Genomic DNA, 16,121 nt, shown 5'->3' with positions numbered 1-16,121 from the left:
AATAAGTCCAGAAGTCTCCGGCTCAATAAACAGAGTCCAGCTGAGAACAATCCAGATGTTCTGTAGAGAACATTGATCATGAAGAGCGAGGAACTCGGCTGACAGGTCAGACAGGAAGCTGTGGAGACGTTTACAGCAGGTCAACGTCTAACGAAACCTCTGAAGAGACAGGGACACCTGCGGACCTGAAGAGACAGGGACACCTGCTGACCTGAAGAGACACCTGCTGACCTGAAGAGACACCTGCTGACCTGAAGAGACAGGGACACCTGCTGACCTGAAGAGACAGGGACACCTGCTGACCTGAAGAGACACCTGCTGACCTGAAGAGACAGGGACACCTGCTGACCTGAAGAGACAGGGACACCTGCTGACCTGAAGAGACACCTGCTGACCTGAAGAGACACCTGCTGACCTGAAGAGACAGGGACACCTGCTGACCTGAAGAGACAGGGACACCTGCTGACCTGAAGAGACACCTGCTGACCTGAAGAGACAGGGACACCTGCGGACCTGAAGAGACAGGGACACCTGCTGACCTGAAGAGACACCTGCTGACCTGAAGAGACACCTGCTGACCTGAAGAGACAGAGGACACCTGCTGACCTGAAGAGACACCTGCTGACCTGAAGAGACAGGGACACCTGCTGACCTGCAGGGACACCTGCTGACCAGAAGAGACAGAGACACCTGCTGACCTGCAGAGACAGGGACGTCCACCTGAACTGAAGGCTGGAAGGAGAACATTGAGAGAAAGGTTCTGGTTAGAATTCACCAGCGTTGGATTGTTCACCACTAATGGAGAACGCGAGCTGGATTAGATCGTCATGAGACGGTTAATCTACCTGCTGATGATGGGTTGTTACAATAGTAATCCTAAACCTGGAGCAGGGTGGAGGCAGCATCATGCTGTGGAGCAGGGTGGAGGCAGCACCATGCTGTGGAGCAGGGTGGAGGCAGCACCATGCTGTGGAGCAGGGTGGAGGCAGCATCATGCTGTTGGGAGGCTGCTCACAGCTGAAGGAAAATGGATGGAGACGAATCCAGAACATTGTGATGTGAGGGTCACAGCTGCTCTCTGATTGGCCTGTTTTTGAAGCTGCTCTCTGATTGGCTGTTCCAGGTACAGCTGGTGTGTAGCGTTTGCCGCGACTCTCCAGCAGCTGAGCGAACTTTCGGTTCAGAGAGAAGAACTGGCAGAAAACCTGAACTCTCAGATTGTGTGTGAACTGAGCCGGTACACACAGGAGCTGAAGGCCGAGAGGAAGACGGTGAGTCCACCGACGCTCACCGTGTGTCAGTGTGTGTCAGTGTGTGTCAGTGTGTTACAGTGTGTTACAGTGTGTTACAGTGTGTTACAGTGTGTTAGTGTGTTACAGTGTGTTACAGTGTGTTAGTGTGTTACAGTGTGTTACAGTGTGTTACAGTGTGTTAGTGTGTTACAGTGTGTTACAGTGTGTTACAGTGTGTTACATTGTTACAGTGTGTTACAGTGTGTTAGGGTGTTACAGTGTGTTAGTGTGTTACAGTGTGTTACAGTGTGTTAGTGTGTTACAGTGTGTTACAGTGATAGTTTCACCTGTTTCTTAATGCAGCATTTCCAAGATGGCCGCCGTGCTCAGCAGCACATCGAGGGCTCCTGGAAACAGCTGGAATCAGTGAGTGACACAGGCCCCACCCACATGTGACATCACTCCAGCATCTTCAACAACAATCTGTTCTGTTCAGAGTAAACGACGGTTTGAACGTGACTGTAAGGAGGCGGAGCGAGCGCAACACACGTCGGACAGAATCGACCTCGACAACAAGACGGATGGAGAGAAGGTGAGTACCAGCGTGTTGAAACAGGGTCACCACCAGAGGAAACAGGGTCACTACCAGAGGAAACAGGGTCACCACCAGAGGAAACAGGGTCACTACCAGAGGAAACAGGGTCACTACCAGAGGAAACAGGGTCACCACCAGAGGAAACAGGGTCACTACCAGAGGAAACAGGGTCACCACCAGAGGAAACAGGGTCACTACCAGAGGAAACAGGGTCACCACCAGAGGAAACAGGGTCACCACCAGAGGAAACAGGGTCACCACCAGAGGAAACAGGGTCACCACCAGAGGAAACAGGGTCACTACCAGAGGAAACAGGGTCACTACCAGAGGAAACGTTTAGAACTCGTTGTTCTCTGCTCTGTGTGTGTGTGTGTGTGTGTGTGTGTGTGTGTGTGTGTGTGTGTGTGTGTGTGTGTGTGTGTGTGTGTGTGTGTGTGTGTGTGTGTTTCAGTACTAAAACTAACAACAGCACCACCTAGTGGCCCAACTTGAAAACTACCTTGTTTTCACTGTTTCTGCTGTTTCCATGGAAATGATATTGTTTTCAAAATGTTGCTGTGTTAATGAGAAACTAGTGCGTTATCGGTTGAATGGTTGTCATGGAAACGAAGCCTAAATGTGATTGTCAGGAACCGTGGTGATGGTGGACCCAGAGGGCGGATTTAACAGAATTTATTAATGATCCAGAGGCGATGGTCCAAGTCCAGCAGAAGGTCCTGAACCCCAGGAAGTTCAGAGAAAAGACCAGGAAAGAGGCTGAGGTGACGAGATGGACCACAATGGGGAGGGAGGGGGAGGGGCTTAAATACAGACGGGAAGGGCAGACAGGTGATACAGAGCAACACTAATCAGACACACGGAGGAAGTGAGACCAGGAAGGGAAAGTCAACAAAGACACAGACGAGACAGACTTCAAAATAAAACTGGAAGAGAAACAGGTAAGTGAGACAGACTTGACAGGAACAAGAGGAACCCTCACAGTCGTCCTGTGGATGCTTGTAATGGGACGTTATCAACAGACACCATGTGACCCATTTCCTTTCTCCTGTGTGTGTGTGTGTGTGTGTGTGTGTGTGTGTGTGTGTGTGTGTGTGTGTGTGTGTGTGTGTGTGTGTGTGTGTGTGTGTGTGTGTGTGTGTGTGTGTGTGTGTGTGTGTGTGTGTGTGTGTGTGTGTGTGTGTGTGTGTGTGTGTGTGTTTGTGTGTAGCGCTGCTCACTGAAGGTAAGATCCAAGCAACTATTATTTCTATTGATCAGAGTTTAGTTGGGTTCCTTTGACCTCGGGGTTGGGTTCCGTTGACTTCGGGGGTGGGTTCCTTTGACCTCGGGGTTGGGTTCCGTTGACTTCGGGTGGGTTCCTTGGACCTCGGGTGGGTTCCTTTGACCTCGGGGTTGGGTTCCTTGGACCTTGGGGTTGGGTTCCGTTGACTTCGGGTGGGTTCCTTGGACCTCGGGTGGGTTCCTTGGACCTCGGGGTTGGGTTCCGTTAACCTCGGGGCTCGGGTCGTTCCAGGCTCGTCAGGCGGCTCAACAGAAGCAACAAGCAGCTGAAGAGTCCAGGAAAGACTACATGACCAGTCTGAATCAGTTCAACCAGGACCAGAACCAGCACTACCACACTCTGGTGCCGGTGATATACCAGGTAGGTAAACCCCGGCCTGCTCTGGTTCTGCTTCTGGTTCTGGTGATATACCAGGTTGACCCAGCTGCCTGTGCCCTGCAGAGGATCCAAGACATGGAGGAGCGGCGGATCGAGAGGGTCGGTGAGGCCATGCGGTCTTCAGCCGAGGCCGAGAGGAAGGTCCTGCCGGCGGCGAGCCGCTGCCTGGACGCCATGATGGACGCCGCTGAGAGCATCCAGCCCCGGAAGGTGGGTCCCGGTCCCGGTCCCGGTCCCGCAGGGACTGGCTCTGAGCTACGTCGTCGAGGAAACGTACACCCGGAACACAATGAAGGTTTTGCGTCTTCACTTGAAGTGGTTGCCGTGGTAACGGGGCCTGAATAAGTCAGACGCAGGGGACATCAGCTGCAGGTCTTCATGGTCCAGATGTCAAACCTTCAGAAGGAGGAGCGCAAAGTGGTCGGAGTTCCACAGGGATCTGTACCAGGACCTCTCCTTTGTTGTCTGCATGAAGCTGTGAGCCCCGTTGCATCATGGGTAGACCAGGTTTCACTACCTGATACAGCTTGGTGGGACTGGGTCGGGTCCACTCCTTCATCCAGTCCAATCGAACCTTTCACAGAACCACTGTGGAACCACTGTGGAACTTCTTCAGGGGTCACATACAGTCCAGTCTCATCTTGGGTAACTAGACCAGTAACATATTGATATAATAACCTTTAAATATTCCTTTGTTGGGGTAGTACACAGTGTAGGTGGTAGTACACAGTGTAGGTGGTAGTACACAGTGTAGGTGATGAAACGGTCTGTATTTCATAAGCTCAAACAATTAGTACTGGACATGACGACAATCTCAACATTAAGTCAGTTTAATGAAACATTTTGCAGTAAAACCCAGTGAAACGTTACAGTACCCAGTACCCAGTACCCAGGAATCCAGTAAAACCCAGTGAAACGTTACAGTACCCAGTACCCAGTACCCAGGAATCCAGTAAAACCCAGTGAAGCGTTACAGTACCCAGTACCCAGGAATCCAGTAAAACCCAGTGAAACGTTACAGTACCCAGTACCCAGTACCCAGGAATCCAGTAAAACCCAGTGAAGCGTTACAGTACCCAGTACCCAGGAATCCAGTAAAACCCAGTGAAGCGTCACAGTACCCAGTACCCAGGAATCCAGTAAAACCCAGTGAAGCGTCACAGTACCCAGTACCCAGGAATCCAGTAAAACCCAGTGAAGCGTCACAGTACCCAGTACCCAGGAATCCAGTAAAACCCAGTGAAGCGTCACAGTACCCAGTACCCAGGAATCCAGTAAAACCCAGTGAAGCGTCACAGTACCCAGTACCCAGGAATCCAGTAAAACCCAGTGAAGCGTCACAGTACCCAGTACCCAGGAATCCAGTAAAACCATGTTCCTCTGTGGTTTGGTGGATCGGAGCCTTCAGCGGTGGAACACAGCTGGTCTTCAGGTCCTGATGGACTTTGTCTCTGATCTGGTTTTCAGGACACCCGGCAGGTCGTCGAGGTTTTCAAGTCCGGCTTTGACCCCCCAGGAGACGTGGACTTTGAAGACTACAGCGCCACCATGAGGCGGAGCATCTCCGAGTCTAGTTACCTTGACAACCGGACCGAAGGCCGGAGACCCGGTCGCAAGCTGTGGCCCTTCATACGGAAGAACAAGGTACCTGGACCTGGACCTGGACCTGGACCTGATTTTTCTCAAAGTGTGTCAGACAATGACAGTTAGCAATGGTGTGTGTGTGTGTGTGTGTGTGTGTGTGTGTGTGTGTGTGTGTGTGTGTGTGTGTGTGTGTGTGTGTGTGTGTGTGTGTGTGTGTGTGTGTGTGTGTGTGTGTGTTTCAGCTGCTGACTCTCCTGTCCTCACCACGGCAGCCCCCCCCTCCTCCCCCGACCTCTCCTTCTCCTGGGGGCGTGGCCAACAGTCCCCAGTCTCCGCCCACTGCCTCTCGTGAGCCAATCACACAGCGACTAAATGACCTCATGACCTCTGGCTCCAGAACCAGGAAGCAATGTCTACGGAGCCTGAAGAGAGGGGTACACACACACACACACACACACACACACACACACACACACACACACACACCATAGTAAACATGACCAATGAATCTAACGTGAATCTGTTTACTTCCTGCTTCGCTCTGATTGGACAGCTGTCACTGAAGCTGGTCAGTATCTCATCTGTTTCCTGTCGGTTCCTCCAATATGAGATTATAAAAACATTACAGTATATCGACTGATTACATTGTTCACGTGACATCTGGTAACTACGGCGACGTGACATCCGGTAACCGTGGTGATGTGACATCCGGTAACCGTGGTGATGTGACGTTTGTTAACCGCGGCGGCGTGGCGTCTGAGAGGACTGATCATATTTACTGACGTTGTTGTTGTTTACTTCACCAGCTCGTAAACATTCAGCAGGACTCAGGATCTCAGCGTGACGTAAAACGAATCGTAAAACAAAGACGTCAGAAAAACAGCAGATTCCTCATTTGATCAGATGATTATTGATCTCGAACGGCTTCAGTCCAATCAATCAGCCGGACAAGTCAATCTGACCCTAGTTCACTGAGGTCTGTAGTTTATCTGTTGTTTACGTCTGTCGTTTATCTGAGACCTGTACTAGGAACCAGAGGCCTGTACTAGGAATCTTAGACCTGTACTAGGAACCTGAGGCCTGTACTAGGAACCAGAGACCTGTACTAGGAATCTTAGACCTGTACTAGGAACCAGAGGCCTGTACTAGGAACCTTAGACCTGTACTAGGAACCTGAGGCCTGTACTAGGAACCAGAGGCCTGTACTAGGAATCTTAGACCTGTACTAGGAACCTGAGGCCTGTACTAGGAACCAGAGACCTGTACTAGGAATCTTAGACCTGTACTAGGAACCAGAGGCCTGTACTAGGAACCTTTGACCTGTACTAGGAACCTGAGGCCTGTACTAGGAACCAGAGGCCTGTACTAGGAATCTTAGACCTGTACTAGGAACCTGAGGCCTGTACTAGGAACCTGAAGCCTGTACTAGGAACCTTAGGCCTGTACTAGGAACCTGAAGCCTGTACTAGGAACCTTAGGCCTGTACTAAGAACCTTAGGCCTGTACTAGGAACCTGAGACCTGTACTAGGAACCAGAAGTCTGTACTAGGAACCAGATCAACACATCCAGGATCTCTGTTTCCTGGTTGACTGATCCTGATCACCGTTCCTACCAAGCAGGTTCTCAACTCTGTTAATCCTGAAGTTATCTAGATAAGAGAAAACCTGAGTTAATCCTGAAGTTACCTGGGTAAGAGGAAATCCAGCTTCATAGTTCAGGCATCAGGATCACATCCAGGAGAAGTTCCTCCTGTGGTGGTTCTCCTGTCAGGACTGAGAGAAATGTTACATCATCCAGATATTAGAACTGGAGTCCTTTCATCTGCTGGTTGACTTCTAGTTTTAGTATTATCTACTAGTACAGTTTATATCTAAAGACCAAATTTAATCACTTAAAGTCTAAAGCCCGACGGTTTATTTGGAATGTTTTCCTGATTAATACACCCCCACTGAAAGGTTCCAAACTCTGACCTCCCTCAAATAGGTACGATAGAATAGAGAGTTCAAAGAAATCCTGTGTGATGATGAAAGGAGCAAAAGAAGAAGAACTGTCACCACTGAAGCATTTGGAGTACAATGGAACGGACCCATCATTTGGTTTGAATTGTCTCTTAAAAGTACACCAATCCAGCTCCGTCTCGTTCTGCCGAGGTTTTGTCTCCAGAATTCTGCAGAACAACAGTTCATCATGTAGATGTTCTTCAGCAGATACTCACAATGTTACCAGCTTCCTCTGGAGGCGGAGTACTCTCGAGGTTCTGCAACACATTTCTTACTTTAATTGATATATCTTTGAACTAAATAAGCAGATTTTACATGATACCTTGATACCTCAAGCCTTCTGGAGTCCACAGACTGTGGTTCCTCAGCTGCTGAGGTTCCTCCCCCTGATGTAGGGACACTCTAAAATCCATGGACAAGTGTCCCCGAAGGCAGGTTGTCTCTCAGTAAGATGTGTTAACGTGTCCCCCCAGTACAGGGTGGAGCTCCTACCAGGTCCACTCCTCACAGGTTCTACTGTACTGGATTGAAGTTCTTCATGTTGTTGAAGGAGCAGTTTGTGCTCCGCAGCAGTAAATGAAGACTCTTCTCCATTGTCCATAGTTCCTGCGGTGATTCTGTGGTCCATTTCAAGGACTTTTTAAAAATGTTGTGAACGCGCACTCATCCCAAACATCCATACCTGACTGAGTCTCTCCGTCCTGACTTGACTAAGAGTCTCTTTGTCCTGACTTGACTGAGTCTCTCCGTCCTGACTTGACTAAGAGTCTCTCCGTCCTGACTTGACTAAGAGTCTCTCCGTCCTGACTTGACTAAGAGTCTCTTTGTCCTGACTTGACTAAGAGTCTCTCCGTCCTGACTTGACTAAGAGTCTCTTTGTCCTGACTTGACTAAGAGTCTCTTTGTCCTGACTTGACGGAGTCTCTTTGTCCTGACTTGACTAAGAGTCTCCGTCCTGACTTGACTGAGTCTCTTTGTCCTGACTTGACTAAGAGTCTCCGTCCTGACTTGACTAAGAGTCTCTTTGTCCTGACTTGACTGAGTCTCTTTGTCCTGACTTGACTGAGTCTCTTTGTCCTGACTTGACTGAGTCTCTTTGTCCTGACTTGACTAAGAGTCTCCGTCCTGACTTGACTAAGAGTCTCTTTGTCCTGACTTGACTAAGAGTCTCTTTGTCCTGACTTGACTAAGAGTCTCTTTGTCCTGACTTGACTGAGTCTCTTTGTCCTGACTTGACTGAGTCTCTTTGTCCTGACTTGACTAAGAGTCTCCGTCCTGACTTGACTAAGAGTCTCTTTGTCCTGACTTGACTGAGTCTCTTTGTCCTGACTTGACTAAGAGTCTCTTTGTCCTGACTTGACTGAGTCTCTTTGTCCTGACTTGACTAAGAGTCTCTTTGTCCTGACTTGACTAAGAGTCTCTTTGTCCTGACTTGACTGAGTCTCTTTGTCCTGACTTGACTAAGAGTCTCCGTCCTGACTTGACTAAGAGTCTCTTTGTCCTGACTTGACTAAGAGTCTCTTTGTCCTGACTTGACTAAGTGTCTCTTTGTCCTGACTTGACTAAGAGTCTCTTTGTCCTGACTTGACTAAGAGTCTCTTTGTCCTGACTTGACTGAGTCTCTTTGTCCTGACTTGACTGAGTCTCTTTGTCCTGACTTGACTAAGAGTCTCCGTCCTGACTTGACTAAGAGTCTCTTTGTCCTGACTTGACTAAGAGTCTCTTTGTCCTGACTTGACTGAGTCTCTTTGTCCTGACTTGACTAAGAGTCTCTTTGTCCTGACTTGACTGAGTCTCTTTGTCCTGACTTGACTAAAAGTCTCTTTGTCCTGACTTGACTGAGTCTCTTTGTCCTGACTTGACTAAGAGTCTCTTCCAAGAAAGCTCCGACCAGGATTAGTCAAGCTGCTCATTTATCCTGGATGTCTTTATCCTACCTTTGTGCAGTACCCCTCTGTTGTTTACTTCTATTGTCTGTTGTTTACTTCTATTGTCTGTTGTTTACTTCTATTGTCTGTTGTTTCAGGGTTCTAGTCCTGCAGACTGCAGCCACCTTCCTCCTGAACAGAGACGCAAGAAACTGCAGAGTCGGATTGAAAATATCAGTCAGGAGATCCAGAGGGAGAGAGAGCAGAGGTAACACAACAGACACACAACAGACACACAACAGACACACAACAGACACAAAGCAGACACACAACAGACACATTTTTCATTCAGACCTGCTATTAATATATTTCAGGTGACATATAAAAACTGCGCCTCTCAGTAAGAGGAGGCGGAGCTTCAGCAGGAGCTCCTCCTCTCAGTAACAGGAGGCGGAGCTTCAGCAGGAGCTCCTCCTCTCAGTAACAGGAGGCGGAGCTTCAGCAGGAGCTGGACGCTGCTGTTCACAAGGACATAGTTTTCACTGTGTCAGAGACGGCGGATCTGCAGCTCCTCTGGTCCTCCTTTACCGTCACATAGTGATGATGTCACATACCTGCAGCGTTATGTGGCATGCACAACCCCGCCTACATTTTAACGTACTCTCTGTGTTGGGACAGTTGTGTTGTGTTGTTGTGTAACAGCTGTGTTGTCGTGTAACAGTTGTGTTGTTGTGTTGTCGTGTAACAGTTGTGTTGTTGTGTTGTTGTGTAACAGTTGTGTAACAGTTGTGTAACAGTTGTGTTGTTGTGTAACAGTTGTGTTGTCGTGTTGTCGTGTAACAGTTGTGTTGTTGTGTAACAGTTGTGTTGTTGTGTAACTGTTGTGTTGTTGTGTAACAGTGGTGTTGTTGTGTAACAGTTGTGTTGTTGTGTTGTCGTGTAACAGTTGTGTTGTTGTGTAACAGTTGTGTTGTTGTGTTGTCGTGTAACAGTTGTGTTGTTGTGTAACAGTTGTGTTGTTGTGTTGTCGTGTAACAGTTGTGTTGTTGTGTAACAGTTGTGTTGTCGTGTTGTCGTGTAACAGTTGTGTTGTTGTGTAACAGTTGTGTTGTTGTGTAACTGTTGTGTTGTTGTGTAACAGTTGTGTTGTTGTGTAACAGTTGTGTTGTTGTGTTGTCGTGTAACAGTTGTGTTGTCGTGTTGTCGTGTAACAGTTGTGTTGTTGTGTAACAGTTGTGTTGTCGTGTTGTTGTGTTGTTGTGTAACAGTTGTGTTGTTGTGTTGTCGTGTAACAGTTGTGTTGTTGTGTTGTTGTGTAACAGTTGTGTTGTTGTGTAACAGTTGTGTTGTCGTGTTGTTGTGTAACAGTTGTGTTGTTGTGTAACAGTGGTGTTGTTGTGTAACTGTTGTGTTGTTGTGTAACAGTTGTGTTGTTGTGTAACAGTTGTGTTGTTGTGTTGTCGTGTAACAGTTGTGTTGTCGTGTTGTCGTGTAACAGTTGTGTTGTTGTGTAACAGTTGTGTTGTTGTGTAACTGTTGTGTTGTTGTGTTGTCGTGTAACAGTTGTGTTGTCGTGTTGTCGTGTAACAGTTGTGTTGTTGTGTAACAGTTGTGTTGTTGTGTAACTGTTGTGTTGTTGTGTAACAGTTGTGTTGTTGTGTAACAGTTGTGTTGTTGTGTTGTCGTGTAACAGTCGTGTTGTCGTGTAACAGTTGTGTTGTTGTGTAACAGTTGTGTTGTCGTGTTGTTGTGTTGTTGTGTAACAGTTGTGTTGTTGTGTTGTCGTGTAACAGTTGTGTTGTTGTGTTGTTGTGTAACAGTTGTGTTGTTGTGTAACAGTTGTGTTGTCGTGTTGTTGTGTAACAGTTGTGTTGTTGTGTAACAGTTGTGTTGTTGTGTTGTTGTGTAACAGTTGTGTTGTTGTGTAACAGTGGTGTTGTTGTGTAACAGTTGTGTTGTTGTGTTGTTGTGCAGAGACGCCCTCCTGAAGATGCGGCAGGTTTACCAACGTTCTCCGCAGCTCGGCGACGTCGGCAGTTTGGAGCCGCGACTGGAGGAAGTGAAGGAAAACCTGCAGAGACTGGAGGAGGAGCTGCACCGGAACCAGGTCTGGACCTGGTCCACAAGCGCTCCCCAGTCCACAACCTCCACCCAGACCACAATCTCCACCCAGTCCACAACATCCACCCAGACCACAACCTCCACCCAGTCCACAACCTCCACCCAGTCCCCAACATCCACCCAGACCACAATCTCCACCCAGTCCACAACCTCCACCAAGAACCTCTACCCAGCATCAATCTCCACCCAGACCACAACCTCCACCCAGACCACTAACTCCACCCAGACCACTAACTCCACCCAGAACCTCTACCCTGACCACAGCCTCCACCCAGACCAGAACCAGTGCTTACCGGGTGTTCTCCTGCAGGTGTGGTTGTCAGACGCCGACAGTGGAGCCTCTGAGGGCAGCAGGAGGCAGAGTGGAGGTTGTGGGTTCAATTCCCAGGCTACAACACCTGGAAGCAGCAGCCTGAAACAATTGGACACCCGGAGTCCAGCCAGCAGAGAGAGGTAACCCTACCTGTGACCTAGTGACCTGTAACTAAAGTCTGGTGACCTGTAACTAATGTCTGGGGACCTGTAACTAATACCTGGTGAACTGGTGACCTGTAACTAATGTCTGGTGACCTGTAACTAAAGTCTGGTGACCTGGTGACCTGTAACTAATGTCTGGTGACCTGTGACTAATGTCTGGTGACCTGGTGACCTGTAACTAATGTCTGGTGACCTGTGACTAATGTCTGGTGACCTGTAACTAATACCTGGTGACCTGTGACTAATGTCTGGTGACCTGTAACTAAAGTCTGGTGACCTGTAACTAATGTCTGGTGACCTGGTGACTTGTAACTAATGTCTGGTGACCTGTGACTAATGTCTGGTGACCTGTGACTAATGTCTGGTGACCTGTAACTAATGTCTGGTGAAGTGTAACTAATGTCTGGTGACCTGTAACTAAAGTCTGGTGACCTGTAACTAATGTCTGGTGACCTGTAACTAATGTCTGGTGACCTGTAACTAACGTGTGGTGACCTGTGACTAATGTCTGGTGACGTGTGACTAATGTCTGGTGACGTGTGACTAATGTCTGGTGACCTGTGACTAATGTCTGGTGACCTGTGACTAATGTCTGGTGACGTGTGACTAATGTCTGGTGACCTGTGACTAATGTCTGGTGACGTGTGACTAATGTCTGGTGAGCTGTAACTAATGTCTGGTGAGCTGTAACTAACGTGTGGTGACCTGTAACTAACGTGTGGTGACCTGTGACTAATGTCTGGTGACCTGTGACTAATGTCTTGTGACGTGTGACTAATGTCTGGTGACGTGTGACTAATGTCTGGTGACCTGTGACTAACGTGTGGTGACCTGTGACTAATGTCTGGTGACCTGTGACTAATGTCTGGTGAGCTGTAACTAACGTGTGGTGACGTGTGACTAATGTCTGGTGACCTGTAACTAACGTGTGGTGACCTGGTGACCTGACTCTAAGTCCCGCCCCCAGCCCTGACGGCAGCTACACGGAGGACCACAGCGCTGAGCTTCACTTCAAGTCTCGCAGTTCCGAGTTTGACGATGAGTTTGACGAGGAGGAGCCGCTGCCGAGTATCGGCAGCTGCAAGTCCCTGTACCCCTTCCAAGGTGAGTGAGACCAGGACCGGGTCTGGACCCCGAAACCCCGTTCAGGTTCACGCCTCTCAGGTACCGTTTCCACCTTTTCTTTTGAGAAAAAGTTTTGTGTTCAAACGTTCTGGAAACGTCTTCAGGACTGTTTATGTTTAGAGTTAAATAAGTACTCGTCTTGATACTCTGTATGGGCAAGTAGCTGGAGCTACTGGTACTGCTATCAGTACTTGGTATCAGCAGGTAGCTGGATGTTAGTGTTAGTACTCGGTACTCGTCCTGTAGTAACGTGGCTGTGTGTTGCTCCTCCCCATCCAGGTCAGAATGAAGGAACTCTGTCCATGGTGGAGGGGGAACTACTTTCTGTGGTGGAGGAGGACAAAGGCGACGGCTGGACCAGAGTGCGGAGGAACCTGGAGGAGGAGGGATACGTCCCCACCTCCTACATCAAAGTCTTCCTGGACAGCAGTGCCAAAGGTGCTATGACCTACATATGATGTGACCTCTGTGTGACCTCTGTGTGACCTCTGTGTGACCTCTGTGTGACCCACAGTTCATGCAAGCGATCTTCATGTCACGGCCGCCCTACCTCCATACGACTTCAGCTTCCATATGACCTTTGAATTGCCTACATGTGGTCAATATGACCTCTAATGACCTTGACATGACCTCTATGACCACTGCATGACCCATCTTACCTGTGTAGATCTAAATGACCTCTGTACGACCTTGACATGACCCAAGTCTGTATTAAGATGGAAATATGACCTTGACACGAAGGCCATGTGGCTCCAGGTGACCTCTGACCTTTGACATATGAATGTTGGTTGCTGTGGTAACAGCAGTCTGCTCAACACCTGAACTGAAGCTTCACACCTGCGTGACACCTGGTCCCAGCAGGCTCCGCCCCCTCACCTGGACACTCCCACGTCTGTTGTGCAATGTGGGACGTTTGGAGGAGGCGGAGCCTCAGAGGGACGAGACCGTGGCAGTTCTGAATCCGGCTGTCCTCCGAGGTCCTCTACTGGTCCTCTACAGTTTCTCTACTGGTCCTCTTGAGGTCCTCTACTGGACCTCTACTGGTCCTCTAGAGGTCCTCTACATGTTCTTCCTCTTCCTCTTCCTCTTCCTCTTCCTCTTCCTCTTCCTCTTCCTCTTCCTCTTTCTCCTCCTCTTCATCACCAACTTTCTTCACAGTTGAATTTCAAAAATGATTCCCCTTTAGTCAGATTTTGTGTTTGTCCTGGTCCGGGTCCTGGTCCGGGTCCTGGTCCTGGTCCTGGTCCGGGTCCTGGTCCGGGTCCTGTTCCTGTTCCTGGTCCTGGTCCGGGTCCGGGTCCGGGTCCTGGTCCTGGTCCTGGTCCTGGTCCTGGTCCTGGTCCTGGTCCGGGTCCTGTTCCGGGTCCTGGTCCTGGTCCTGGTCCGAGTCCTGGTCCGGGTCCTGTTCCTGGTCCGGGTCCTGTTCCTGGTCCTGGTCCGGGTCCTGTTCCTGGTCCGGGTCCTGTTCCTGGTCCGGGTCCGGGTCCTGGTCCTGGTCCGGGTCCTGGTCCTGGTCCGGGTCCTGTTCCTGGTCCGGGTCCTGTTCCTGGTCCGGGTCCGGGTCCTGGTCCTGGTCCGGGTCCTGGTCCGGGTCCGGGTCGGTTTGATTGTTTCTGTGTTTGTGGATCAAGAAGATAATGTTTTTCAACTGGAAACCGTTGGTGACAAGAAACACATTAAAACTCTCTCTGTCTCTGTCTCTGTCTCTCTGTCTGTCTCTTTCTGTCTCTTTCTGTCTCTCTGTCTGTCTCTTTCTGTCTCTCTCTTTCTGTGTCTGTCTCTTTCTCTGTCTGTCTCTCTATCTCGCTCTCTTTCTGTCTCTCTCCGTCTGTCTCTTTGTCTGTCTCTATCTGTGTCTCTGTCTGTCTCTGTCTCCCTCTCTCCCTCCGTTTGTCTCTCTCTCTTTCTGTCTATCTCGCCGTCTGTCTCTCTCTCCGTCTGTCTCTGTCCATCCTGTAGGCTTCGTGCAGAGTAGTCGTCTAGTGTAGTGCAGCTTTCGACCAATGAGGACGTCTCTGCACAGGAAGTGATGTAAAGAGCTGAGAGGAAGTGGACAGTTTTCTTCTTCCTGACCAATCAGCTGCGTCCACCATGTCAGTCTGAGAGCTGCTCTGATTGGCCGGATTGAAACCAATCGAAGGTCACGGTGGGTGTGGTCGTGTGAAGGCTCAGTTCAGTGTAAATAACCACCTTTAGCCCCGCCCCCTTTCCTCCCCCGCCGTGCTTCTTGATCTTCATGTGATGACTGTGTGAAATTTAAAAGTTTTTCATTTTATAGAATTCAATGATGACTTTTTTTTAATTGAAACTGCTGAGACGCTCTTTTCCACTTCATGTCTGTCAAACTTTAACAATAAACTTCACTACAGACGTTTCTCACTTTTTTCACTGAATCGCTCGGTTCAACCTTGAGATAAAACTAACTCTCACTGTGACTCAGCATCTCTCACAGTGACTCAGCATCTCTCACATGACTCAGCATCTCTCACAGTGACTCAGCATCTCTCACAGTGACTCAACATCTCTCTCAGTCCCTCAACATCTCTCACATGACTCAGCATCTCTCACATGACTCAGCATCTCTCACATGACTCAGCATCTCTCACAGTGACTCAACATCTCTCACAGTGACTCAGCATCTCACGATGACTCAGCATCTCTCGTGATGACTCAGCATCTCTCACAGTGACTCAACATCTCTCACATGACTCAGCATCTCTCACAGTGACTCAACATCTCTCACATGACTCAGCATCTCTCACAGTGACTCAACATCTCTCACATGACTCAGCATCTCTCACAGTGACTCAACATCTCTCACATGACTCAGCATCTCTCACTCTACAACATGAAACCAACTAAAAAAAGAACTTCGTCTTCTGGTCCTCTTGATGCAGCTCTGGGTGTCAGAGTCACTGGGTCTTTGTGTCTATGGCTCTTTTGGTCTCTGGGTCTTTTGGTCTCTGGGTCTCTTGGTCTCTGGGTCTTTTGGTCTCTGGGTCTTTGTGTCTATGGCTCTTTTGGTCTCTGGGTCTCTTGGTCTCTAAATAACTGCCGGACTGGTCCTGATGTCTAAGGTCTGGTATCACTCTCAGACGAGGGGCAGGAACCTTAGCCAGTATCTTAAAGTCCACATTAAGCAAAGATACGGGTCTGTAGTGGTCAGTGAGACCAGGAGATTTACCCCAGTGTACCCCTCAGGACCAGGAGATTTACCCCAGTGTACCCCTCAGGACCAGGAGATTTACCCCAGTGTACCCCTCAGGACCAGGAGATTTACCCCAGTGCACCTGTCAGGACCAGGAGACTTACCCCAGTGTACCCCTCAGGACCAGGAGATTTACCCCTGAGGACCAGGAGATTTACCCCAGTGCACCCCTCAGGACCAGGAGATTTACCCCAGTGCACCCCTCAGGACCAGGAGATTTACCCCAGTGCACCCCTCAGGACCAGGAGAT

The 16,121-nt window shown here is 49.2% G+C and overlaps 1 protein-coding gene across 1 annotated transcript in view; it reads left to right on the top strand.

Annotated features, from left to right (window-relative positions):
• The window catches only part of fnbp1a (formin binding protein 1a), a gene marked incomplete at its 5' end in the record, with an annotated part of 18,743 nt that extends 3,706 nt beyond the window's left edge, over positions 1 to 15,037 (top strand). Inside the window, 15 exons of the mRNA XM_080467223.1 lie at positions 1,124 to 1,271; positions 1,596 to 1,658; positions 1,729 to 1,824; positions 3,035 to 3,049; positions 3,341 to 3,469; positions 3,551 to 3,697; positions 4,955 to 5,131; positions 5,314 to 5,505; positions 5,625 to 5,639; positions 9,099 to 9,208; positions 10,915 to 11,047; positions 11,372 to 11,514; positions 12,506 to 12,642; positions 12,943 to 13,101; positions 14,623 to 15,037. Coding sequence (XP_080323349.1) covers positions 1,124 to 1,271; positions 1,596 to 1,658; positions 1,729 to 1,824; positions 3,035 to 3,049; positions 3,341 to 3,469; positions 3,551 to 3,697; positions 4,955 to 5,131; positions 5,314 to 5,505; positions 5,625 to 5,639; positions 9,099 to 9,208; positions 10,915 to 11,047; positions 11,372 to 11,514; positions 12,506 to 12,642; positions 12,943 to 13,101; positions 14,623 to 14,651 — 1,693 coding nt within the window. The 3' untranslated portion in view covers positions 14,652 to 15,037. The remainder of the gene's footprint in view (positions 1 to 1,123; positions 1,272 to 1,595; positions 1,659 to 1,728; positions 1,825 to 3,034; positions 3,050 to 3,340; positions 3,470 to 3,550; positions 3,698 to 4,954; positions 5,132 to 5,313; positions 5,506 to 5,624; positions 5,640 to 9,098; positions 9,209 to 10,914; positions 11,048 to 11,371; positions 11,515 to 12,505; positions 12,643 to 12,942; positions 13,102 to 14,622) is intronic.
• Between the last annotated feature and the right edge of the window lie 1,084 nt (positions 15,038 to 16,121).

This window comes from Lipophrys pholis, assembly GCF_963383615.2.
Source record: "Lipophrys pholis genome assembly, chromosome: 7".
NCBI classification, from domain to species: Eukaryota; Metazoa; Chordata; class Actinopteri; order Blenniiformes; family Blenniidae; genus Lipophrys; species Lipophrys pholis.
Note: the sequence above shows the minus strand (reverse complement) of the source record. Positions and strands in the feature narration are given on the sequence as shown.